The sequence below is a fragment of the Ursus arctos genome, unplaced genomic scaffold (assembly GCF_023065955.2).
Source record: "Ursus arctos isolate Adak ecotype North America unplaced genomic scaffold, UrsArc2.0 scaffold_13, whole genome shotgun sequence".
Classification (NCBI taxonomy): Eukaryota; Metazoa; Chordata; class Mammalia; order Carnivora; family Ursidae; genus Ursus; species Ursus arctos.
Genome location: NW_026622797.1, coordinates 68,746,391 through 68,773,896, shown reverse-complemented (window position 1 = coordinate 68,773,896; position 27,506 = coordinate 68,746,391). Strand labels below are relative to the sequence as shown.

Genomic DNA, 27,506 nt, shown 5'->3' with positions numbered 1-27,506 from the left:
TCCAGAAATACTATAAAAATGAACTGAGGGAAATTATATACCAGGCAAAATACGTCCCCTAACAAGTCTATTAATAAAATGGAAATTAGTTTGTCAAGACAATAAAAAGTTTCGTTGCAAAATTCCGAAAGATGATGAATTTCAGAAATATTTTTTTTTGCTGAAATCTAATGCTGAAGTGTTTTATTCCTTTCCTTATTCCAGAGTTGTTCACACAGAGGACTCTAATCAAGAAAAACAGCACCTCACGTTATCTTTGGAGTTACCGAAGATAATGCTAGGACAGGCGGCCAAAATGATTGCAAAACAAATGACCAGTTTCTAAATTAAATCCTTTCGAATGAAAATCCAGATCCATTATCAATTTCACTAAGTGTAAAGAACACTAATTTCTAAAGGGTTCTAATCGTGGCCCAATGACTTTCCACTAGGGTAAAGCATACAAAGCTGTGGGGTGGGAAGGAGTGAGAGAAGCAACATTTGCTTCTCAAGGTTTACTTTCTACCTTGAGAAACCGATTTGGGTCGCATGGCCGACGCTCCACTAGGTCGGCCTCAGCAACTCGAGCAGCTGCATCGAGGGAGGAGGCGGCAGAAACGGTTTCCGTGGAATCCCCCCCCTCGCTGACTGAGGGCTGCCTTGGGGTAGGGGTTCCGCTCGGGCCCTCCTTCTGCCAGTTCCTGGGTCCGTACCTGACAGGCGATGGACCTGCGGAAGCCACAAGCCATGCCGGCCTCCACGAAGCGCGCCCCAACCGCCCGGCTCGACTCCTCGCCCCGCCCCCCTCTGTACGACCCTCCTACGCGCGCCGGAAGCCCGCCCGGAGGATTCTGCCAACCAATCAAGAAGCCGCGTGGCCTGCCACTAACCTCTGCCCTGCTGCCGCGAGGGAGCGCGGGAAATCCCGAGTGCAGCTGCAATCCGGCGGGCCGCGGTGACCATGGCCACCTCTTCGGTGTCCAAGGTACGTGGGGGGCGGAAGCCCACTAGACTCAGCCGTCGCCTCATTGTCTTTTGGAAAAGGGATGTAGCAGAGGTTACGTAGGCCTCAGTGAACCGGCTCGAGGGGAGGGAGTGGCGGGCTGAGCCGAAGCGTCCTTACTCCAGGTGCAGTTGAGGTCAGTTTTGCTCGAGGAGCGAAGACACCGATCTGCCTTGGTTGTTTTGGTTGGGAGACTTTTAAGTTCTAATTGTGGCGGTCGAATTCCCCGAGGATGTGCCCCAATCTCCCTTTTTCTTTCTCATAAATATTTATTGTGCGCCAAGCGCTCCGTTAGGTACGACGTAGAGTAGTAAACAAAATAGACTTAAGTGTTCGCGCTCAAGAACGGCATTAAACACAGATGAACTGATGATAACAAATTGTGGTGTTAGCAGATTGCTCGGGGTCTGCGAAGGCCTTTTGGAGAGATGGACATTTTAGCTGAGACCTGAAAAATAGAAGTTAGGCAAAGGGTTGGAGGGTAGGGAGACTGTTATGCCATAGAGAATGACATGGTTTTTGGCCCAGAAGATAGAAATAAAATGACCTGTTAAAGAAGTTGAAATATCAGTATAATCAGAGAGGAAGCGTTGTGAAAATAAGAATGAAGTCGTAGTGTAGGGGTGTGTGTGTCAGAGGAGATCACATAGACCTCATATGGGCTGCCTAGATGGCCAGGGCTTGCAGGAAGACCTGATAGTGTGGTTGTTAAGAAGATAACCCTAGATCACTATTGTCTAATGTCAGTAGCTGGTAGCCACATGTGGCTATTTCAGTTTTAATCAAAATAAAGTAAAATTAAATAAAATTAGAAATGCATTTTCTCAGTTTTACTAGCCACATTTCAAGTGCTCAATAACCCCATGTGGTGGTGGTTACCATATTAGTGCAGAGACGTGATATTTCTCCTTCATTACCAAAAGTTCTGTTGTACAGCACTGCTACAGACCAAGTAAAGTAAGACCTTTAGTAATATGAGTGCAGCCAGAAGCCCCTGAAGTCAAACTGCGATACAGTTGAGAATGTAGATGAAAAAACTGCAAAGTCCTTTCTCCCCACGTTAAAACTAAATAGATTAGAAGGCTCTACCATGGATCTTATCTTTAATTTTGATTAAAATTAAACTAAAATTATGGGAAGGAGTGTCAGAACTGAAACTACATATCAAAGGGTAACTTAAAGCCATAGAGCTTAAGTTTACAGCAGATTGACTTATGATGCTAGGTTCAAATATACCAGAAGAAGTTTAACTGTCCTCTTGTAGTCTGGGCGCAGGGGTACGAGAGCACCTGGCTCCAGATATCCCAAACAGACCAGCTTCAGCCCCTCGCTGCTGACAAAATCCAAAGTCAGAGAAATGAGCGGTAGTGAAACAAGAAAGGAATTTATTTCAATGAGGCCAACACTGAGAAGACAGCAGTTTATAGTCTCAAAGACTGTCAACAAAGTGCTGAAAATACTTCCAAGTTTTTATGAGGAAAATGTGGGACAAAGGAGGGCAGTAAAGGTCAGGTTGATCCTTGTGTAGGAGTCAATCATGGGCGGGGTCTTGCTGGCTCAGGGCTGTCCTTACTGCTTGAGGGTTTAGTTCGGTTCCCATCAGGAGATGCTGTGCTCACAGGATCTTTTGCCTGTGTTAAGAGATAAGCTGGAAAGAAGATCTTAAATCAATTGGAAAATTTGGGGTCAGATGGAGGTAGTTGGGGTTCTCTTACACTGGTATTTTTTTATTAGGATTGGTACTGTTTTTGTTTTGTGTTGGTTATATTCCATAGGTTTTGAGTGGTCTGCCCCCTAACTCTTTTCAATGCAAAAGGCTCATATTTTTGTGTATCTTGCAGAATTGTGAGGTTTTGTTCAGGAAAGCATTTATGGCATTGTAATAGAAATGCTTATATTGAGATGATGATGAAGGGGACCTTGCATCAATAAGAATCTTTTAGGACTATTTAAGGAGCTCATAGGACTGCTAGCTTTTTTTTTTTTTTTTTTTTTTAACCTATCTAAGCTTCCTTTTCTTTGTGATATTTTCTACCTGTTAGCTCACCTCCTAGACTGCTTCTTCTATCTCAAACACCATCATTTGAGCAGCAGTTCAGAGAGGTTAACCATATTAGTACCTGCCATACATTAGGATCTATTCTGGGCACTCGTTTATCTCCTTCATAGCTCCTTTTCCTTGTACTGAATTGCTGGTGGATATAGAAAGGAGGCAATGACAAGCTCTTTGTGGTACTACAAGATTTTTCTAAATGTGAATGCGTGTTTCAATGGTTCACTAGTTGCAGATATAGGAGTATAAGGCACAGTTTATTTTGGAGCCTGTAATCCAAATAGCCACTTTGTATTTGCACAGCTTTCTTTAGCACTATCCTGAGAGTACTTTTTCTAGGTATATTTTTTCATTCTTTCTTTAATTTTCCATAAAAAATGGCAGTCTTTAGGAAGTTGTACATGGTGCATGGCTGTAGGATGGGTAGGATAAACGCAGGACCAGTAGCTTGGGGACTATATATCACTTGGCAAATAATAACATGAAACTAAATGTAACTAGGAAATTACCAGGAAAATTACTTGACAAGCATTCATTCCATATACTGATTGCCTAATGTGTATGCTAACACTGTCCTAATGTGTATCCTAACACTGAGGAAATAATTATGAATTATATGCAGTCTGTGCTCTGAAGGCACTCGTGAACTACTTGGTGAGACAGAACCGCAAATAACTATGATACGCAGTGAAAGTGATTCAAAGCAAAGAAAATAAAAGTATTCAGGTATTGTGAGATCTTAGGGAAAGGAATAATTCTAACTAGAGAACTGGGGAAGGTTTCCCAGAGCAGATGAGTAAGACTTATCAGATGAAGAAAGATGTATAAGATGAAACAATAGCCAAATTACCTATTTCCTGACCAGGTTATGGATATTTGAAGTTTAATTAAAAAATATTTCTTTTGAAATGAGAGAGTGTCACTATTTTTTATCTTTGTTTTAATGAATAGTACTAATGTTCTTCTTTAAGTTTTATAAAAATGGAACCTTTCTGGGTTTAAGTTTCATCATCTTACATTTTCCTTGTCTCTTAGATTAGGTCCCTAAGAGCAAAATCAAAGATGAGCATCCCATGGGAAGGAGGAGAAAGAAATGGATACTCCCCTTGTTTAAGAATTTTCCTGCTAGGGGCACCTGGGTGGCTCAGTCGGTTAAGCCTCTGATTCTTGATTTCAGCTCGGGTCAGGATCTCAAGGTCCTGGGATTGAGCCCCCTGTCCAGGCTCCGCGCTTTACAGGGAGCTGCGGGGGATTCTCTCTGGCTCCCAGCCCCCCTCTTGCATGTGCACACGCTCTCTCTAAAAAGTAAATAAATCTTTTTTTAAAAAAGAATTTTCCTGCTATAAATCAGAAGAGAGATGATTTCTTAGCACTTTAAAGAAATTCTTTTAAAAAAATCTGCTTATCCATAAAATACTTGGTTAATCAGATTTGTCGATATCCTTGGCTACTTTGACTTTATGCTTTTTTCTTTCTTTCTTTTTTTTTTTTTTTTAGGGCTGCTTTGTGTTTAAGCCAAACTTCAAGAAGAGAAAGATCTCTGTGCCAGTAGGTAAGATGTCTTAATATCGAATTGGCTAGTTTTCCTCCCCTAAATCTTGAACTTACCTAACCCTAGCTGAAGTTAGTAATTCTCTTGTTTAAGTTTGCCTTGCTTACCTTCTTGATGTAAGGTATAGTCATGTTAGTCATGTTCCAAGGTACAGTCAAAGGAATAAGGTACATCCCAGACTTTCAGTCTAAAAGGGAGTCCAAATGTACCTTCAAAAGGCAAATTAGAAAGTAAATTTCCTTCAAAGAATATGTCCCCATTCTTCAAAAGAGATTGTCTTAGGGGTGCCTCGCTGGTCAGATGGTAAAGCATGTGACCCTTGTCTCTGGGTTGTGAGTTCAAGCCCCACGTTGGGCGTAGAGCTTATTTAAAAACATACATAAATAAAATAATAAGGCTAACTCAGAAGGAAATTTTTTAAAAAGGGAGAAACTGTCTTAAAAATATCAGTGATTTCCTGGGGGGCAGTAGGGGAAGTTGACTGCAAAAGGGCAAGAGGTACTTTTTGGACTGATGGAAAGGTTTTCTAGATTGAGAGAGTAGTTATGTGAGTGTATACTTTTGTTAGGACTTATTAAACTGTTAAAATGGGCGTATTTTATCATTTGTAAGTTATTTCTCAATAAAATTAAACTTAAAAAAAAAGATACTGTCTTTCTTCATTTATCTTCAGATACCTGCTTGGTGATTATGTTAGGAAGAATTGACTTTTTCAAACAAATCATGGCATCACTGTCTTAAAATGTGTGTTGTGCTGGTTTTCAATTTAGCTGCAGATTAGAATCACTTGGGGAACTTTTTTTTTTTTAATTGTGGTTGGGGTTTTTTTGAATATAATTGTGTTTTCACATATACTTGCAAGAAAGTGTAGAGAGTTGTACACTTTACCCAGTAATCTCCAGTGGTAATATTTTGGGTAACTGGTACAGTATCACAACCAGGAAACTTAACATTGGTACAATCCATTGACCTTATTTAGATTTCAATTTGAGGAACTTTTTAAAGATACTAATGCCCAGATCCCGTCTCAGACCAATTGAATCAGAATCTCTGGGAGTGGTACCTGGGTGTTGGTACTTTTTTAAAAGCTCCTCACAGGCTTATTACTTACACTCAATATTCAGTACTGTAAAGATTAATTCTGATGGAAAAATTATGATGTGGAATTACGTGTATTCATGCAATAGGTTTGAATTAAAAAAAGAAAAACTGAACTATACCATTGTTTGACTAAGGAAATAAAGAACTTGCGTTTAATGAATAGGATTTTTCTAAATCATTGCATGATGCAGACCTTAGGGTGTTACTCCTTCAGTTTGAGACCAGCTAGATAAGAAACCTGTGCTCAAGGAGCAAATAATAAAATCACGGTTCATCTTGAGGGAGCCAGAGGGTAGAAAATACGATTTATAATAAGAATCCAGTTTCTCTTAACAGAATGAACAGTGATCTCAAGTTCTACACTGTCTTAGACTTAGTTTCAGTGAAACTTTCTATATTCCCTGCCCACCCCCAATAAAAAGTGACAGTAACAGACTTGGAAATAGTGAACAAAGAATAGCTACATTATAAATTGTTTTTAAGTGACTGACTTGTGAACAGACTTCTTTAATGTTGGAGATTGCTAAACTCAAAGTAGTTCATTTTCAGAAAAAATTCAGGTTTTGTTTCCCATTATCTATGAAGGATACAGAGCATGAAATGACATCTAGTATCATCAGCAATGTCATTATAACTAATGAAATTGCTAGCATTTATTCAGTTTTTATTATGTGCTAGATTATTCTCAGCCCTATATATGTGTTACTTTGTTTAATCCTCTCAGCAAACTGTGAGGACTGTATTATGAGTATCTCCATTAAAATATTATGAGGATACTTAGAACTTTCTTAGTGGTAGTGCTAGTAAGCGACAGAGCTGGGGTTTGAACCCAAGTTGTCTGATTCTGGAGCTTCTGGTCTAACCATTACTTGGTACTGTCTCTCATGATAGGCGAGTTTTTGCTTAGAACTTTTTCTGTTGAATTTCGGCTATAATTAAGATTTGTTCAAAGTTTTAGTATTAGTAAACCTAATGTGTACAATTTGAACTTTGCTTTGAAGTGCATTAGTTTTTTTTTTTAATTGGGCTGACCTAAGCCTAGTAGATACTGTTTCAATATGAGAATCTTAGAGGAATTGACCCTGATTATAAGACAGATGGTATACAAATAAGGAAAACATATCCAGATTTTAGCACTTGCCTTCACTGGCTTCAATTCTTGAAACAGATTGCCTGAAGTAGGAAGATGCCCTGCATTTTGCCCACCATCTGTCCCCTGACTTGTAGACACTTGGATGTGTACCTAAGAGAAGACTGGTAACTCTCTCTCTTGTCTGTGTTCTGTGGATGACTGTACATCCATGAAGACGACAGGGCAGGAACTGGAGAGAGAGGGGGGCCGGGAGAGACTGAGACCAGTGGTGGCACCGGCCCTATAGGAGATGTTCACACTGAAGTCAAGCACTGTGCGTAGGAGCAAGAGGGAACCTGTCAATAGTGAGAGCTTATATTCTGTAGGTCTTCTCAGTTCTGATTTGTTTTTTACCTTCCTGATCTATAAATGTTTGAGAGAAGTCATGATGATAAGTTACATTGTCCTGTTGCTGTTGTTTCCCAGTTTCTGACTGTTTTTTGGTTAGTATTCACGTAAAAAATTAATGTCTTGATTTGCCATTTTAACATTTTGTATGATTTTACTCATTAATGACTTCTTTCTTCTATTTAAGGCTACCTTGTTATTTTGCTTTGTCTCTTAATGATGGTGTATTTCCCTTTTTTGTTTGCATTTTTGTACTATAACTTTGTCTATCATTTTACCATATGATAGCTTCAGTATATTCTAGGGCTTTTGATAAATTTAAAAAATATTTGTCTAAAACTCTGAGTCAACTATGAACAGAAGGAAAGTTCCTTAACATAAAAGAGAATCCGTATTCCAAACTACCAGTTAACATTAAAACTTGATGGTAGAATGCTAGTGGCTTCTCAGTGGAGTCAGGAACAAAACATGTATTTTTAGTGTTATTGAATCCTTTAAAAGTTGTAGTTGTTACAATACAATATCTAGCAGCAAACAATAAGAAATATTAAAGAAAGTAGAAAGCTACAAGGAATGTAAGATATTTGATTAAAGGAAGAGACCTGTAGTGTTTTGGATGTAGATTTTCTAACATGTTACAAATATCATTTCTTCCCAAATCAACCTACAGATTTTATTTTATCCAGTCAAAATACTATTTTAATTATTTTTGAGCAGTGGAAAAGTTTATTTGAAAGAATGGCTCAAAATATTTTGAAGAAGAATGATTATGTGTGATGGTGGTAGGAGGGAGACCTGGAATTATCCCATATGTGAATGTACTGCAAAGCGCCAACCATTTAATGATTTCAAGTAGTTCAGGACAGCTGTGGGAATAGACTTGGATTCAGTAGAACAAAAGAAGTTAAAAAAATAGTTCCAAGTGCATTTGTAAGTATTGAGATAAGAAGGGCACCTCAAATCAGTGGGAGAAAGGATGGGTTATTTAGTAAGTGCATGTTACATACTGAGTAAAGCCCAGGTGTGAGTCATGAAATGAACTTAGTCTTTAATAGTTTTAAAAAACAGAATAGAAAACATTTGCTGTCACATGATAAGTACTGTTTTGTGGGACCTTTGTTTTTGTTTCTGTTAAACATCTGTGTGTTGGATTATGATGTAAAATGTATTCCTTGATGAGGATCATGGTTTAAAAAGTTTGAAAACCACTCATATTTTGACAAATGGTGTTTTGATGAATGGCTAACCATTTGGAGGAAAACATTAAAAAAGCATGTAAAATAATTGACTAAATAAAATGCCGGGCTAACCTATGTCAATTGAATAAAAGAGCAAGAATCGTCCTAAGAATCATTTCATAAAGGAGTGTTCAGAGCAAATATATGAAGCAAAGTATACAAGGCTTTCGAATAAGAGCAATGTATATAAATAATATGTTATATATGATATATATAATATGTTATATATAATGTATATAATATGTTATATATAATATGTTATATATAATGTATATAATATGTTATATATAATGTATATAATAAAAATATGTTAATATTAAATGTTTAAGTTTCAGACCAAATCCATTATATACTGTTAGCAATTTAAAAGTACAGATAGAAATATAACCTAAAAATTAAAGATATTTTAATCTTATAATACAATTACTATAGTAAAAATATATAAATAAAATTAAATATAGGATATTAAATGTTACCTGTCTCCAAATATATATATATATATATATACTTAATACATATTTCTATTTTTGATACATATTTCAGTCCCATCCCTTACTGTGTGACTTTGCACAGACTTTCTAACTTTTATTACATAAAAAAGAAACTGACCTATTTCTTTCTGTGTTTTTAGAGGACTATTTTAATAAAGGGAAAAATGAGTCTGAGGACAGTAAGCTTCGATTTGAAACTTATCAGTTGATATGGCAGCAGATGAAATCTGAAACTGAGGTGAATACTTTCTTTAATGACTTAGTATTTCTCTAATAACGTAAATCTCATATTTGTTCCTTCCCATCCTCCTTTCCATCAGTTTTCAAGACTATTGTTGAAACATAGGTAATATTAGTTTAGTATAATCTGTATATTCTACAAAAAACCCGCTCATGTTCCAAGTATTAAGCATAGCTTCAGGTACTGGAACATACATTTATAATAATAACTGCCACGGCATGGGGCTCTTTACATATCCTCACAGCTTTTAAATGGTGGCACTCTTTAAATTGTCCATTCAGTTATTCAAGTAAGAAGTCAAGCTGTTTTTAAACTACTTCACTCCCTCATCCTCATGTCCAGTTTCTATGTTCTTTATATTCCAGCTCTGAAATAATTTCTCTACTCTGGCAGATTCGTAGCTCTAGGGCCAACATCTTGAGTGGACTTGTTTTGTTTGACCAGCACAGTATTGTATTTTTGTTTGTTTGTTTTTTAATGCCTAGGGGAGGGTTATGCACTTCATTTATTACTGCTTCCCCTCACTCTTCATTGCTTTCCACCTAGGGCTTTGCCATTTATATATTCCAAGTGACCCTTGGAAAGTATTGGAGTTTGTGGTTTCCAGCTCAGGCCTTCATTTCTTTTTTTTTTTTTTTTAAAGATTTTATTTATTTATTCAACAGAGATAGAGACAGCCAGCGAGAGAGGGAACACAAGCAGGGGGGAGTGGAAGAGGAAGAAGCAGGCTCATAGCGGAGGAGCCTGATGTGGGGCTCAATCCCATAATGCCGGGATCACGCCCTGAGCCGAAGGCAGACGCTTAACCACTGTGCCACCCAGGCGCCCCCAGGCCTTCATTTCTTAACCTGCATCATGATGATCCTCGTAACTGATGTCTGTGCCTTTGATGTCAGACCCCTCAGGTCTGTCACTCAGCCCCTGTGGCACCAGTGGCCAAGTTAGAAAAGTCCTCCCTTCAGACAAGTACAGCCCTGTGCCAGGCCGCAAGGGTTTTCCCACCTCACTGCCAGTACAGCTTCCCCTTCCACCTCACAGTGCTGCCTGATTCACCCTTCTTAACCCTGATGGAATCATTTCTCTACTTCATATCCCTTCAGTGGTTCTCCCCACAGGATAAAATCCAACCTATTTAACATCAAGTATAATTGTATAGGCCTAGCCCCTTGCTTATTTGTCCAGGCTCATTCCCTACCACTTCTCATGTCCTTGATGCTTAGCTCTGTCTGTGGTTCCCAGGTGCTTGGTGCTTCCTTCCTTGCTTCCTCTACTCCCCATTCCTTCTAACTTTCTTCTCCCTATAGTCACCTCCTCCATCACCTGCCCTAATGCTTTGACTCAAATATGTCACCTCCTTAGCTTGTGTTGGATGGTCCTACTCTGTATTATCACAGCACTATACACAATGTGTTTTAATTGTAAGTGTTCTTGTTCAGTTTTTTTTCTTTCACTTTTTTAGAAAGACTACCTTTCATTTGTAAGGTGGTTAGTAAATGTTGAATGAATAAATGAGATTCTTTAATGAGGGAATCCAAAGTACTAATGACTGGCAGTTTAAGGAAAAGACTTTTTTTTTTAAATTTCTTCCATCTAATAATCATTTTACATGTAATCTTTGGAATTCATGACAGTTTTCATTCCCAAACTTTGAAGGATACATCTGATTACTACTGATAATAATTCATAAAGTTTTGTGTTTTCTTCATAGCAACTACAAGAGGAATTAAATAAAAACCTGTTTGATAGTCTAATTGAATTTCTGCAAAAGTCTTATTCTGGATTCCAGAAGAATTCAAAAGACTGGGGCTGTCAAATAAAACTCAGAGAAATTCCAACTGCTGCTCTTATTCTAGGTATGTATGGGTGTATGTTTGGTTTTTTTAATTAGTGGTTTTGTGGTTGAGGATAGTGGAGAGTAACCTGTTTTGATAATAGAATTAAACTAATTATAGTTTCTTTACATACTTTCAAAACCAATAAAAGTTCTTTATGCTAATCATACATCTGTAAATTAAAAGAAATTGATCCAGGATTAGCTAGTACCTCCTCAACTTTTTGTCAGAAAAATGAAGGGGAAATATATTTGTGTTATTCTTTTTAGTTATTTTATGAGAATATATGAGATCTGTATTTGATAATAAAGGAAACACTGGTGGGTAAATAGATTTACTTTTTTTTTTTAATTGTCTCTTCAGTGGAATTATCTATGACCTTAATTTTATTTCCATGTGCTTAGTTTATCAATCTTAGATTGTTTTATAATATGTATTAATATTATATAATGGAAAAAATTTTTTAGAATACTAGCAAATTTCCTTATTTCTTTTGGAAAGAAAGTTGGATTTGTTTGGATTTCAAATGTACTCTTCATTGCAGTTACAATTTATTATTTATTCAAGGTTTGTTAAACTAGTGGACACTGAGATAAGAACTTAATTTTGTTGTTTAATACTGCCTTTACTACTGTTCATTACCTAAATCTCATTCCTGATGTTCAGGGCAATACTTACCAAAATTCAGTGTACCTACAAATAACCTCCAAGGGATTTTAGTAAATGCAGGTTTTTGTCAGTAGTTCTGAGGTGGGGCCTGAAATTCTGCATTTATAACAGGCCTCCTGCTGATGCCCACACTGCTAATCCCAGGAGCACTCTGAGTAACAACGCACAAGGAATGATTTTTATAATAATTTTATATAATTTTTATAATTTGAACAGCTTTTCAGCACAGCCTGCACTTAATTTCAAAACCCTTTCCATCTATGGATGAGAAACTGAGGCGCAGTGATGACTGGATTATACTGTTTGGTACTTTGTTTCTCTATGCCAGGTTATAATAATTGGAGGTGGGAGTGGGGAAAACGTAATCAAGAGCAATGGCTTGATAGATTGTTGAGAGCACTGTTTAAATCCCTTCTCTGTCTGCTTACTGCCAAAAGGAGAAAAGAAGCTAGTGGAGATGTTATATTTCAAAGTCAGTAGTTTTTGGAGAACATTTTCCAGTTAAAGATATTGTTGATTTTTTGTTTCCAGTAGACCAGTTCATTGTTTTAAGCAACTGAATGTTAAATTGCTTATAAAGTCAGTCAGTGAAAGACAAGATAAACCAGTGTTTTGTTAACCTGCCAAAGTTGTTCAGAGATGGCGGTATCACGATCATAGACCATAATGCATGCTAGGACTATCATTTCGATGCTATAAAAAAAAAAATCTGCGATCAAAGAATGCTTACAGCCCGGTTGCACATTTTCTATTTTCAAAAAGGTATGTGTCCATTTAAAAATAAACTGTCAACATTTTTATTTGTTGGCTCTTCTAGAAAAAAATTTTTTGCTTCTTGGTGGCCTGGATTCTGAACCTTTTGTTTTTCTTCTAGCCAGTTGAAGTTTTATAGTAGCAGTTATAAACCAGTTTCAAGATGCTTGCTCTTGGCACCTACCTAAGTGCCAAAGCACTTTCTAGAAATTACAGATTGTGACGTCAAGGAGAGTTATCAGTCAGTAGAACTTTTTCCCAATGTTATGGGGGAAATTACACTTAACTCTGATAACTACATGCACAGCACTAAACTGATTTGTGGACATGAGAACGCGAGGGGCTTAGTAAATACCTAAAGGACCTAAAGTTTTATTCGTTTTTAGTCTCTTCCCTCAGAAATCAGCTTACTGTATACTTTACCTATTGTGTTTACTACAACAGTCATTAATTAGTGATTGGATTCTCCTCACTTGTTATGTCAGGGTCACAGTAAGCCTGGAATCCATAGCTCTTATTTTTGAATCATTGTTTTAAAGAGTTCTTCATGAATTTGACAAAGTAACGAAATTACTCTTAAGATGTTTTCAAGAGGTAACTACATATCCTCAGTAACTTTTTTTAAAGAGAAATTGTGTAAAATACCTTTTCTGACAAGTATTGTGTGTGCCTCCAAGTATCTGTTGTCAATGGAGGTCTCTTCATTTATGCAGTATATTTTTTTGGTTTGTGTTATTGTGTTTAAAAATATTTTTATTTACTAATCCACTTGACATGTTAGCCTTTTTGTTAAATTGTTAATACTACAAATGATGGTGTAATACTGATATGTTATTCCATAGGTGTGAACGTAACAGATCATGATTTAACATTCAGAAGTCTAACAGAAGCCCTTCAGAATAATGTCACTCCGTATGTAGTCTCATTGCAAGCTAAAGATTGTCCAGGTACAGAATAAATGCCATAATAACCTTGGTGAGATGTTATAAATCTCTTCTGACCTTCTCTCTCTCTCTCTCTTGCTTTCTTTATCCCTTTTTATTTGTGGGAAGAACATGGCACTGCATTTTTGGCAGGGTGAGGCTTATTGCCTATGGCAGTAATCTTGACTGTTGCAGGACTCTGCTACCTTTTGCTTCATTTATTCCAGTCCCACCCCTGCCAGATCAGCTTCACAGTCAGTAATAGTCTCGGCATTTTATCAGATGTGTTCCTTAACCCATTAAAAGTTGAATACGTTGGAAAGTTTGGGACGGGGAGCTGAGAATTAAGGATTGGGGATTTGGCAGCTCTTGTTTAGTCCAACAGAGAATAGAATATATAGGTTCATATTTACAGCCTCAAGTCATCTTATTGTTGTACCCTGAAAGACCAGCATGGTAAAAAAGTAGTCCATCACCAGAGCCAATCTTAGGTATATGAAGCCATTGAATCATAAAGGATGTGGACGCTAAGAGAGTAAAATGGGCTTAGATTTGAACTGACATAAGGGCTTTATGTGCTTATATTACTTTCATATTCATAAGCTGACTAGAACTGATTGATTTTTAAAAATGACTCTAAGGAAGGTTTGTAATCAGTAAAGTAACTTATGTAAGTGACACTTTCCATCTTTTTTTCAGAGGCCTTAAAAACCTTTTACCGTCTAGTGTAATTTAAATATAGATTGTTTCTCATATAGTTCATAATTTTCATATTTACACATTTGCTTAGGTAACACTTTTATTATGGACAATATACATAAACTCAAACTTTGGCTTATTGTTGGTCTGAATTAGTGAAATTTAAATATTAAAGAGATACTAATGAATATTAACGTTAATATGTTATATGTTAATAATATGTTAAAGATGTTAATTGGGTAGAAAAACACATTCTACCCAAATATATACTGATCAAGAACTTTCAGATGTTTCATATTTGCTTTAAAGGGAGATAAACTTTCACATTTTTTACCTGTTTTGCAGATATAAAACATTTTTTGCAAAAGCTGGCCTCACAGTTGACTGGCTGCTGTGTAGATGAGGAATCCAAAGAGGGAAGTACCCAGGTTGCCCAGAAAAAGACACATTGTTCAATGGATTCTCTTTCCAGTTGGTATATGAATATCACACAGGTAAGTGTAAACTGACAAGTTTTCTCTCAGGAAATTGGCTTATGATTGAAGAGGCTTAGAATTATATTAAACATAGTACGGTTTTGTTCTAACAAGAATATGTTTATGCGCTCTAGCTATTAACAGTAGCTACCTATTTTTCATAAGGCTATTAGAATTTAAAGGTATTCTTTTATCAGTATGCAGTCTAATTCCTGTTAAGTGTTTCAGTTCTTGCAAGGCCATTTTATTTGTGGAAGAATGTCATCTAGTGACAAAAGCAACGTCAGGAATTGGTTCTGCTCTGGATGCTACCTCTGACAGTGGATGCGACTTTAATGTATTATCTCTTAGGTCCCTCAGTATTTGCTTTGGTGCAGTAGACCCGTGCTGCCAGTGCCCATTGTCAACTTAATCCAATGAGAAATAGTAATTTTTTTAAAAAAACCTAATTTGTTCCACATTTAGAATTCTAGAGGAATAAATGGTCTGTAAGTAAAGTATATTCAACAAACAGGTAGCTAAAAAGAAGTTCTGCTCTTCCATGACAGTCTCTGGTGAAAATGAATAACCTAAATGATTCATGGAGAACTGCACCATAAAACCACAGCTTTACTTGATGATGCTGTGTAGCCAGATAGTATGGGAAAAAATACTGTGGCAACGTTTTCTGATAAAGGTGTTTGCTGAAGTCAGTAATAAGTGAAGTTTCATTTTGCTATATATAGGGATGAAATTGGGTCTAATGCTTATCATAATAATTTGATCCACAGTTTTAAATATTCGAGAAATCAAATGTACATTCAGTTTATGTCAGGTATCTTTAAAAGATTGAGATTGGACCAGATGATATTAAAGATGCTTTTCAACTTGAAGTTTAGCAGTAGTAGAGCAGCGAGTAGTAGTGTTCATTGTGCTTTTTATTTAAAAATACTAGTTCTCACCTTAAAGCAAAATAGAGCGTTCTTTTAGCAGCAAATACGATCTGTAGAAAATATTCTCCCCATGCTTTTTTCTCTTTTCAGATAGCAGAAAATATAAATATTTCATAGGAGTTATAGATTTTACTGAACCTTTTTCTTCTTGGTTATTATTCCCGTGTCAGACACAAAAAGATTCTGCTCATAACCGTTGGAATGAGTTTCTCTTTATTATGTGGGAGAAATAAAAGAAACTGCTTTACTGTAAAATGTAAAGGGAGATATGTCAACATGTGGCATTGTAGCATCGTTTGGGTGGTAAGGCTTACTTTTAACTCCTTCTCTTCACAATGGCTTAAAAGAAGACAGACCCAAAAATGCCAAGGAAAAAGAGGACTTCTTCTAGCCAATGGCAGTCTCCTCCTGTTGTGCTTATCTTAAAGGATATGGAAAGCTTCACCACAAAAGTACTCCAAGACTTCATAATTATGAGCAGGTAGATCATATATCACCGGGGTTTTACATAAATTTCTTTTTATTACGGAAACATATAACTTTTAACTTGAAGAGCACCCTTTTCCAGAGAAAATGAATGTCAATTTAATCTTCATTTTAATGCCAACTGTGTAGAAACCAGAATGATTTCAAATTCTTTATAATTGAATGTTTAAAGATCTCCTATAAGATTTTCATTTGCTTTTTGACCCAAGAATGAGATCAAAAGACTAAAGGTAGCCAATTTTTAATTAGTATGATACGGCAGTATAAAATGTAGTTTTTCTCACCAAGGTCATCCCATTAATGGATAAACTACTCCAGATTGAGATACGTTTGTCAGGTCTTATTTTCTGATACCTATCCACCCTTCGGAGCTCTGAGTTATATATAGCTCTTCTGAGCAAGTATGTTTTCTAAATAACATCTTATATAATACTTACAGTGAGAAACTACTTTCTTGGTCTCATTGGATTTTCAAGGTAGTGCTGTGAGATTCAGAATTGAGGTAACTAACCCCATTTAAAATCCAGTGACATGTATTTCCCATGGTGTATTTTTTAGGACATAATTTATTTTGGCTTTTTCTATATGTAAACTTGCTCAATAGTTATAGCTACATTTGCGTAAAGCTATATTGTGTTATAATTTACTAATATACTTGTAATTCCTATTTTAATGGTGTCTTTTTTTTCTCTCATTGAAACTAAGATTTCTAGATCCTAAGACTTTTCTTAATGCTAAAACCAAACTGCTTTACATGCTTTAAAAATACAGAATAAGAAAGTGACAGAAGATCTGTACTTTTTTGGAGCTTAAATTTGTGGCTACCTTTGCCATCTAAAGTGAGGAAGAACTACAACAGTAACAGAATCCAGGCACTGTACTTCTGTGAAGGTAGAACTGCATATTGCTAGAACACTAAAAAGCAATAGCCAATAGGAGGGAGCAGGCACACTCATCAGCCATGATCCAAAGAGCTCAGAGAGCCGCGTAGCTATCAAAGACCGTGCTGTTCTACTCTGTGGAAATCGTTTGTGTTCATACTGGTCATGCTCCGAATAAGTCATGTCCAGTAAGTTTCAGTTAAGAATTCAAGGAAAGGATGTAACATCTTTAAGTGGTGTCCTTTAAAATTAGGTCCTACGTATGTGTAAGGAAAGTTTTCTAATGCTTAGCTATTATGTATGGCTGGGTGACCTAGTGTGTGTTAGAAATGCGTATAAATAGAAAGAGTTACCTTGAAAGTTTGTGAGTTTCATGTCCCTGAACTCTTAAAGCATAGGCTGGATATCTGTTAGGAAGACTGTAGGTATGGCTCAGACTTTGAGAGGTTAAATTGAATGATACCTAACTCTTCTAACACTTGAGATTGTATAACCTTAGAGGGAGGCATCTGATCTCTCTGGACCTCTGTATTCTTATATTTAAAATGAAAGGATCTGTTAGTAGATCGATTTCAGAGCTAGAGTGTGTCGGAAATAACTATATTACTTTAACAGAGGAAACTGCGTGACCTAGAAAATTTGAGTATTTGGAATGATACTCCTCAGCAGTGCCTTATAAAGGTTGTCTTAATTTGAAATTTGATGTATTGAAATATATTTCTTAATGAAATTCCACTTTGTATTTTCCTTTGAAAACTAGTCAACATCTACATGAATTTCCACTAATACTCATTTTTGGAATTGCCACATCTCCTGTTATCATCCATCGGTTGCTTCCTCATGCAGTATCATCTCTGTTGTGCATAGAACTATTCCAGTCTCTGTCTTGCAAGGACCACCTGACTACGGTACTTGATAAGGTAAAAAGAAAAAACTGTACCAGTGAACTAGGATGAGAAGTCTGCCTAGAATAGATTATGAATAAAAACGTTAGTGATAAATTTCTGCGTCTCTCAGAGTATGATATTGAATATATTTCTTCACATTTTTTTGTATTTAATGATTTTTAATAGGGTACAATATTGCCTCCTCAGATAAAATACAAGCTTTTTAAAAAAAAAAGATTTATTTATTTGAGAGAGAGAGAGAGAGAGAGGGAGCACAAAGGGAGTGGGAATGGGAGAAGCACACTCCCCGCTGAGCAGAGAGCCCAATGCGGGGCTCAATCCCAGGACCCTGAGATCATGACCTGAGCTGAAGGCAGACGCTCAACCAACTGAGCCACCCAGGCACCCCAAAATACAAGCTTTATAAAAAGAATGTATCTTTCTATATTTACCTACCTATCAGTCATTACTCAATGGAAATTTTTAGGTTTTTAATAATTTTTAATAGAATTTAATGACTTCCTAATAACAGTAACAATGTTTTGACTCTTAATTTTGTATAAAATAATTTGTAATTTTTAGTGGACTCTTTCCTGTCATTGCTGCTCTTGACAGAAAATAAATACTAACGTTTCCTTAGACCTTAGCTCTGTTTTTCTTCCTAAATTAGTATTAGTTCTGTGTTTCTACCTAAATTAGTAATGAACTTCCACAAATTGTTTGCTAAACTCAACTGTTTTAAGGTGTGCCTTATGCCACTTGTGAAGGTAAACTAATGACAACCCTCCATTTTTTTAAAAAAGATTTTTTATTTGAGAGTGCAAGAGAACCCATAAGCAGGGGGGAGGGGCAGAGGGAGAAGCAGACTCCCTGCTGAGCAGGGAGCCCGATATAGGACTCGATCCCAGAACCCTGGAATCATGACCAGAGCCGACGGTCGACGCTTAACCGACTGAGCCACCCAGGTGCCCGACAGCCTTCCATTTATTTACTAACTGCTTCATCTTTTTCCCATGAAGGTGGTATCCATTGGTTTACTGATACTTTGGGGAAAATTTTTCCAGCTACAGTATTTAAAATTGCTTGGTTGGGGCGCCTGGGTGGTGTAATTGGTTAAAGCATCCAACTCTTGGTTTCGGCTCTGGCTCATGGGATCGAGCCCTGTGCCAGGCTCTGCACTCCATGTGGCATCTACTTAGGATTCTCTTCCCCTCTCTCCCTGCCCCTCCTCCCCGCTCTCTCACTTGCCCTCTCTTTCTCTCAAATAAGTAAATCTTAAAAAAAAAAAAAAAATGGAATTGGTTGTGGCCAAATGCAGTTGGCCTTCTGTAACTATGTTTCTGTTTTAAAAGCCTAGAATGACTTTTCATTTTCAGATATAAATTCTTCACTATAGGCCATTGAAAATTAGCTGAATAATACAAATTCAGCTATTTTGTATTTTTTAATAGACATCTGTTGTTTTGGGGTTTTTCATTCAACAGTACATAATGTGTTACTCTTTGGTAATGTATATCAGTAGGGATGAAAAAGAAATCTGATAAGAATTGCCAAAACCTATAGCTTCTTCAGTGACTTCTGGTAGGAGAAAAGGGATTGTATAGTTAATAGATTGTATTTTTTAAAATTAGCAATTGGGTGGAAGGTGATGGATGAATATCTTTGATTCTGGAGATGTATGAATAGCTTCTTTTTTGGTTGTGACTGTTGTATAAGTTAATTTAAAGTTTTGATTGATATTTGACCTAAAAAAAAGAAAAAAAGCGTAGCTACTATTACAGCTTTCGTAGTTATATGTCATAGTATCATTCTTTGCCTCATTACGTATACTTGATATTGATGAAGAGTAAAGGCTAATAAGGAATGTATCCTACCCTTCCTTTTATCTCTTTCAGCTACTTCTTACAACTCAGTTTCCCTTTAAACTAAGTGAAAAAGTGTTACAGATTCTGACCAACATCTTTTTGTACCATGATTTCTCAATTCAAAACTTTATAAAAGGACTTCAGGTAAGAAGACACTAATGGGTGTGAAAGTTCTTGAGCTGATTCTAAATAATTTGCATTAATTTGCATATTCAAACCATTTAATGTGATAAGGCATTTTAAATGGCAAACTCCAAAATAAGTAAATTCATGTAATATTATTCTAGGTCCTATCATTCCTTTGTTACCTTGCAGCAAAATGTAGAGAATTACATTAATTAGGATTTCAAAAATGGAGAAAGATACCCTCCTTCCCCCTGCATTCCAGTGATTCTTAATATTTGGGGGTAGGGTGTAAGGACTTTTTTTGTGAGAGTCTATTGAAAGTTTATATACTTTCTACCTAAGAAATGCTATTTATAAGGGATTAGCAAACTTTCTGTAAAGGATCAGATATTAAATGTTTTTGGCTCTGCATGCTACAACTCTGTTGCATATTCTTTTTCTTCTTTTTAAATAACCAGTTAAAGATATGAAAAACATTTGTAGTTCCTGGGCCGTACAAAAATAGGTGTGGGCCATCGTTTGCTGTCCCTTGCACATGTATGTGTGTTTATTCATTTATATTCTTCTGTATTGGGAATACATTTTTATTAAGGTTTCATGAACTGCCAGAAGAAAATTCATGAACTCAGCTTCATAACATCGGTTCTAATCTAAAAAAGGACCCTATTATCCAGTTATTTAAAAGTTAATATTAATTCCTTCTCTTGGCAACTACCTAAAATACTTTAGCGAGGTATACTCATTGTGAATACATGCCAGTTGTCAAGTTTCCTAAAACTGATATATTAGTAATCTTCAGTACAAAAGTACAATATGATAATACCTCACATTTGTGTAGTGCCTTAGAGTTTATAAATTATTTCTCATATGTATTTTTCTTCCATATAAAACTGCAGTGCTCTCTTATGGCTAATATGTATCTTTTTTTTCAACTTGACTTTTTTTTTTTTTTAAAGGTTTATTTATGAGAGAGAGTGTGTGCACGTGCATGAGGGCAGGGGGAAGGGCAGAGGGAGAGGGGGACAGGTAGACTCCCCGTTGAGTGGGGATCCCAGCAACATGGGGCTTGATCCCAGGATCCGGAGATAATGACCTGAGCTGAAATCAAGAGTCAGATGCTCAGCTGACTGAGCCACCCAGGTGCCCCTCAACTTGACTTTTTAAAATAAGTATTTTTAAAGCAACGAAATATTTACCTTAGCAATACGTGAAATTAAATGATATCAAGATATACTACATTTCTGATTTGCCTCTCTCATACATTTTATTTCATTCATTTATTTACTCAGAAGTATTTATTAAGAACCTACTGTAAGCCAGGAACTATGCTGAGCCCTGGAGATACAGAGGACAAGGAAATCTTGGCCTTCCAATTGCTCATTTGTTTAGTGAAGGAGGCAGAAGAGGAAACTCATAATTACAGTTCTCAGTAGTAAGTGCTGTGAAAGAAACATGCCTGGAGATTCCATTGGAGAACAGAAGTATAGCCTAAGGAATAGGGAATCACCAAGTTAAAATGGGAAGGTATTCTAGGTAAAGGCAACAGTAGAGGGAGATAGACAAGATATAACAAGGGCTAACCTAAGGTAGTGATAGTGGAATTAGAGAGGAGGAAACAGATTTGAGGATGAGCTAGAATCGACAGAACCTGGTGACTAAGTGGATGATAGGATGTGGCAGATAGGAGCATAGGTGACACACACAGGTTCTAGCTTGGCAAATGGATTGGAGGTTGGTACCATTAAGTATACATGTTAATATAAAGCAAAGAGCCGGTTAGAAAAGGATGAGTTTCTTTTTGTATATGGTTAATTTCGGGTATGTTGGGTAGAAAGATTTGGCACTCAGAAGATCTGGAAAAAATAGATTAGGATTTATCATTAAAAGGTGGTGGGTGAAGTCACGTGATGAGGATGAGGCATCATCTAGAGGAGTGAAAAAGGAATAAGATTAGAACTTGATGGCAAGCTGAAGGGAGAGCAATAGGAAAGACTAAAGAAAAACCAATAGAAAGTAGCATAACACTGAAGTCAGGAGAAGAGTTTTAGGAAATAGAAACTGTCATCTCAACATTGAGAAAGCGAGTGAAGAAGAGGACATTAACCAGATTATGTAATCTCTCTGGGTCTCAGTTTTCTCATCTGTGAAATAGGGGATCAGATGAGGCGATTTTATAGGTTCCTCGTAATTTACTAAGCACCTCCTTTGTGTACTAGGCATGTTACTAAATATTTACATTGCTTCATTAGTAGGAACTATTATCCTCAGTTGAGCAGGTGAAGAAACAGAGGCTTAGGTTAAGTAGCTGGGCCAAGGTCACGTAGCTAATAAGTGGTAGAGCCATTAAGACCCCATTTGGCCGGTTTCTTAATCATCAGTAGAAAATATGTGTAAGTCCTGATTTCTGTAGGAGGTACAGTAAGGTATATAATCATTCTGTGTATGTTTAAGTGTTTCCTTCATTAGATGAATTTGTTAACTGGCTTGTTAGTTGACCCACATTTTGAGAACACATTTGGACAAAGTGGTGAAGTGATACTGGATTCTTACTTAGAAAGCTAGCTCTACTATAACTCGTGTGACTTCCTCCCATTCTTCCTCCCCACCAAGCCCCTTACCTTGTTTGGTTTTTACTTTTCTCATGTTTAAAAAGTGATGTTAACACTGGAATAAATATTACCACAATATAATTGGAAAATATAAGTAAGAACTGAGATTTTGTTAATATGTGCAAAAATAATTTAGCACTTGGCATGAACAATGCTATTTGGTATTTGTTTCTGAGTTAGGCTGCCTCTTTGTCTTATAGGTTTATTCTTCCTCCAGAATGAACTATTTTGGAGGATTTCCTCTAGCGTTGGGTTTCTGATCCTCAGCTCTATAGGCTTAGAAATTCATTATCAGTTTACCCAGGAAGGATCAAGCTCAGTACCTTAATACTGATATATAAGCCAGCATGTTAATTTATTAATCTGTAATGGGAAATTCCATTTTCCAGTCCAAGAATGTGTTTGTCTACTACCTAGGGAACTGTGTCTCTGGTATCAAGGTATCTAGAAACTAAACCAAATTGGTAATGAGAAGGTTGCTTAGAGTCAGAGTTTTTAACATTTGTGTAGTCTTGTGAGATATGTCTTACGAGTTACGGTCGACTCTGGAAGATCATTCCCCTTGTGCTGTAGAGACCACAGCATTCTAGTTACTGTGACACTGAAATTTACTAGATACTATACCGTGTTTTTCTCATGAAATAAAACTCAGTTTAAAAAGATGTATTTTCTTTAGTCATCCCTCATTTTTCATTATTCTTTTTTATCAGTAGGCAAAGCTTCTACCATTGTAACATTTTTACTTATTCAGATCAGATTTTTTCACTGATTTTGGATGGGTGTTTTCTTGTATTTGGGCATCTGTTAGACACTGAGGTCACACCCCAGTCCCATCCCCACAGTATTTACTGTTATTGTGAGTTGCTTCTGTAGAAAGCTCATCTATCCATTTATATTAGTTTTTTCTGGTTTATACTTCAGAGATTACAATTTTCTGACCTTGTCCACAAAAATCAGTCTTAAAATATTAAAGATATAGAACCATTTATGCAGTTTGCAGTGTTATTGTGATGTTATTAAATATATTAGTGCCATACTTTTACCGTTTAAAAAAAAAAACCCTGAAAATTGAGTAGGCAAAGGGCAAAAGATTTACTACCAAAATATAACAAATATATTAATCTTCATATTTTTTTATCTTCACATTTCTTTCAGCTTTCTCTATTAGAACATTTCTACTCCCAGCCCCTCAGTGTTCTGTGCTGTAATCTCCCAGAAGCCAAGAGGAGAATAAATTTTTTATCAGATAATCAATGTGAAAATATCCGACGTCTTCCATCGTTTAGGAGGTAAAAAGAGAAGTGCATATTTAACACATAATACAGGTTGGGGTAAAAAAAAAAAAGGATCTCAGATCTAGCTATTTTTGAAGTGGGGAAAAGGAAAAATAACCTTTTTATTTAGAGCACAATAAAGTCCTGTTTCAATTGTGAGATTTCTTTGTTGGACTTGAACTAATTTAGCATAAAGAAAAATATTTTTACAAAGGGACATAATTTGCAGGTTCTCCAGAGTTACTTTTATAAATAACATTTCCAGATTCTGGAATTTACGGCTTTTGTTTATGATTAGATCCCTAGATTATGAAGTATAGCTGATTTAAGGAGTTAAAAATTACCATTAAACCACGAGTGTTATCTCTTGAGTTTATTTTTGAGAAGAAATGAAAGAATGTGACCAACGATCTAAGTAGTTCTTTCCCCCATATGATATTCAGATCTTCAGAATGTTTAATTTTCTCTCTTTTTGTATGGGATGGTGAAAATTTTAGGTACGTGGAAAAGCAGGCTTCAGAAAAGCAAGTTGCACTATTGACTGATGAGAGATTTTTGAAGGTAGGAATGTGGATGTATTTGTTTCAGTTTTATTCTTTTTTTCTTCATGAGAAACGATATGCATATAATGTTTATTCAGTGAATTTATAAAACATATCTGTCCATCCTAATATGTTTTTCACAGTGAATTAGTGGGTCTTGATAATCATACAGGAATGTGACTTGAAGGTGACACAAAACTTTAGTTTTAAGATGACATTTTTTATTGAGAAAAAAGTATTAACTACAGGTTTATCCTGTAGTGTAATTGAAACTGTTTTTAGATCTCAACTTTGTTTCCACATAACAGTTTTGGAATCTGCCGGCAGTCTCATTTTAATGTTCTTTTAAAAGCTATCATAAATAAAGGCACATAGAAGCCATGTAGCTTAGGGACCCACTGCTAAGTGGGTATTGATTTGATTTGAAAAAATATATATTGATTATACAATGCCAGGAGAGAAGTAATGAGCTTAGAAAATTAAGAGTTAGCAATCCAACATAGGGAATATCAAAAGAAGGAGGGTTTTTTTTTCTTTTTTGAATAAATGATACTTGGACATGGTACATAATTCAAAAGGCAAAGATAATATACAGTGTAAATACTCCCTCACACATTTATCCTCCAACCACCCACTTCCCATTCCTAGATATAGTCAGTGTTACTAGTTTCTTACGCATCATTCTAGAAATACTCTTAACATACACAAGTAATTTTACACACTGCCGGAGTTCCCTTCCGTATCGTAACAAGATAAGTACACCATGTATGCTGTTCTGCACCTGTTTTGTTTTGCACTTCATCTTGGAAATCATTCCGTATCAGTACTGAGAGTGGTATAGTACTCTATGGAATGAATGTACCTTCATTCTACTTAGTAAGTCCCTTAGTGATGGACACTGGAAATGCATGGTGTCACATTGTTTTCATATTTTTCATGCCTTTTTTGAGGAAAAAGTTGTAGAAAATTATAATAAAATTAAGATGAGATTGAAGTAGCCCTAGTGCTGTGTGTAGGTTTTGCTCATACATACTATTTTCAAATTTTGAACGGAAGAATATTAGTTTCTAGAGGGCATGTGTGCTGTATAGCTCTGAATACTAATTTACCTCCTTTTTATAAATTCTTGAAAAATAAAGAATGACTTTTTTATAATTGAGGTATAATTGACATACAGTGTGACACTGGACATTGACTTATATTAAACCATTATTTCTAATGCAGCATCCACACTGGGCCATAATGTAAAATCACTTCTAGGCTGGGCTTAATAATCACTTTAATAATCTCTGTAACCTTTTTAGAGCAGAATAAGAAGTTTTCAAATCCTAATGCAGGTTTTTTTGGTAGAGAGGAACTTGAAGAACCAGTGGAAAGGGATGTGTGCATGTTTACTGAGTTTTAAGATTAGATGGATTAGCTCTCTGCTGAGTCAGCTAGTTGCCAAGTGCATTTCCTGCTAGAGTGTATTTTCGGAAGCCAGGAATAGATTTTTAAAGAGTACCTTTAACCACTGAGATGACAAAGGGAGAGCATCTCCAGGCTGATCTGTTGTAGAAATAGCTTGACATTTATCTGTGCTTCTCAGTAACTTTTCATGTATTTTCTGAGCATTTATTTATACTGTACTTGTTCCTAGTGCACTTAGCAGCCCTGTTTGTTATAATCTTTGCTGTATTCATTTTAGGATTGCATACTTTGTTAAAGGCATATTTTCTTGAGATTTACATAGTGAGAAATATGAAGGTGCACAAGGATTTGTACCCTTACCCTAAAAAAGTTACATGCGGGTTACCTGCTAAATTCAAAGGATAGAAGAGATCTATGAAAATAATTAATCAGTGTGTCTGTTGGTTTTTATAGTGTAGAGTGAAAGTATCTCTGTGTATTTTATTCTTATTATAATGCTTTTTCTCTAGTTTATTTTAAAACACATAATCAATTTTTAAAAACATTTTATTTATTTGAGATAGAACACGAGTTGGGAGGGGCTGAGAGAGAGGGAGAAATAGACTCCCCACTGAACAGGAGCCCAACTTGGGGCTCCATCCCAGGACCCTGGGATCATGACCTGAGCTGAAGGCAGACACTTAGCCGACTGAGCCACTCAGGTGCCCCCATAATCAATTTTTGTATGTATTTTACCACAATAAAAGAAATTAGGAAGAACTCTACATGATAATATGATACTACATGATACAAGGGAAGATCCTGATTTTAACCTCAGGAATCCTGGATTTCAATGCCAGCTACTCATTAGCCAGATGTATCTTAGAAAAATCACTCATCCTATTTAAGCCTCAATAAGAGGACAGTAATTCCTTGTGTGATTTCCTCATAGGGTTAGTGATAATCAAAGTCTGTTCAGCAAATGGGAGTGAGTTAAAAACAAATATACAGTAAAACATAAATGTAAACCATGAATATTGTTACTGCTTTTCACTATGATAAAAATTAAGATCAATACAAACACATAGTTTTATATATTATGTATTCTGTATTATAAATATTATATAGAATACTCTTGTGTTACATGGTTATACGGATTATGTTAGTTATATAGACATGCCTACTGTTAAGTTTGTCACTTTGTACCCATTTTCTGCCCTTAGATTCTGAAGACCTAGACCTCAAAGTATACTCTAGAGAAATTTATACTCTTTATAGCCAGATTCTTTCTGCCCTGAAAATCTACTTTGCTTTCCACCCTGATGAACTAAACCAATGGCTCTCAAACTTTAGCGTGTCTCAGAATCACGTGGAGGGCTTGTAAAATACTGATTTCTGGCCTCCATCCCGAGAGTTTCTGCTTTTGTAGCTCAAAGGTGGGCCCCAGGAATTTGCATTTCTAGCAAGGTCCCAGGCAATGCTGATGCTGCTGGTCTGAAGACCGTCTTTGAGAACCACTTGAATTGGACTGATTCCCTAGAAGGAAATGTTTATTGTTTCCTCTACCTTGTTTTCTTAAATTTAGAACTAATCTAAATTCTCAATTACTTAAATGACTCATCTCAATTATCCTCTGACTAGACTTAAAATGTTAAAAAAACAACAACAAACCCTTTAACTCCTTTAGAATTATGGACACTCAGTTTCATAGTTACAGCTTTTAAACTATATGCCAGGTTTCTATTTCATAAACTTCATGGGTTTTTTGAGAGTGTACTTTTAAATTTAAAAATTCAGGGGACTAAAGCGTAGAACATTTGTAGAAGATTCACTAGAAGTTCAACAAAGGCACCACGTTAGAAGGCCATATAGCTGACAACAGACTAAAGATTCTGTGCATTCTTCCATTTCTAAGTAGTCTGTCTTGTGAATGATTGTACAGTGCAGCTGGGTACAGTGGCCAAAAAGTGTATTCTTTTTTTTTTTCATAAACATCTTTTCAGTTTATTCAAATATATATTACAA

At 36.2% G+C, this 27,506-nt stretch overlaps 2 protein-coding genes across 9 annotated transcripts in view; one reads left to right on the top strand and one right to left on the bottom strand.

The window, feature by feature from the left end:
- RARS2 (arginyl-tRNA synthetase 2, mitochondrial) overlaps window positions 1-786 on the bottom strand; it is a 56,103-nt gene extending 55,317 nt beyond the window's left edge. For 3 of the 7 annotated variants that reach the window (XM_026511836.4, XM_044388891.3, XM_048225956.2), the window contains exon 1: window positions 693-786. In XM_026511836.4, the coding sequence (XP_026367621.1) occupies window positions 693-728 (36 nt within the window). In that variant the 5' untranslated portion in view covers window positions 729-786. Of the gene's footprint in view, window positions 1-505 lie in introns of all 7 variants that reach the window. The other 4 variants (XM_044388892.3, XM_044388890.3, XM_048225959.2 and 1 more) reach the window with 2 other exon arrangements.
- Window positions 787-879: 93 nt separating this feature from the next.
- ORC3 (origin recognition complex subunit 3) overlaps window positions 880-27,506 on the top strand; it is a 57,538-nt gene continuing 30,911 nt past the window's right edge. The window contains exons 1-11 of one of the 2 annotated variants that reach the window (XM_026511832.4): window positions 880-964; window positions 4,533-4,587; window positions 9,038-9,135; window positions 10,847-10,991; window positions 13,235-13,339; window positions 14,360-14,508; window positions 15,770-15,903; window positions 17,550-17,709; window positions 19,572-19,685; window positions 23,432-23,565; window positions 24,048-24,111. In XM_026511832.4, the coding sequence (XP_026367617.2) occupies window positions 941-964; window positions 4,533-4,587; window positions 9,038-9,135; window positions 10,847-10,991; window positions 13,235-13,339; window positions 14,360-14,508; window positions 15,770-15,903; window positions 17,550-17,709; window positions 19,572-19,685; window positions 23,432-23,565; window positions 24,048-24,111 (1,182 nt within the window). In that variant the 5' untranslated portion in view covers window positions 880-940. The remainder of the gene's footprint in view (window positions 965-4,532; window positions 4,588-9,037; window positions 9,136-10,846; window positions 10,992-13,234; window positions 13,340-14,359; window positions 14,509-15,769; window positions 15,904-17,549; window positions 17,710-19,571; window positions 19,686-23,431; window positions 23,566-24,047; window positions 24,112-27,506) is intronic. The other variant, XM_026511833.4, reaches the window with a different exon arrangement.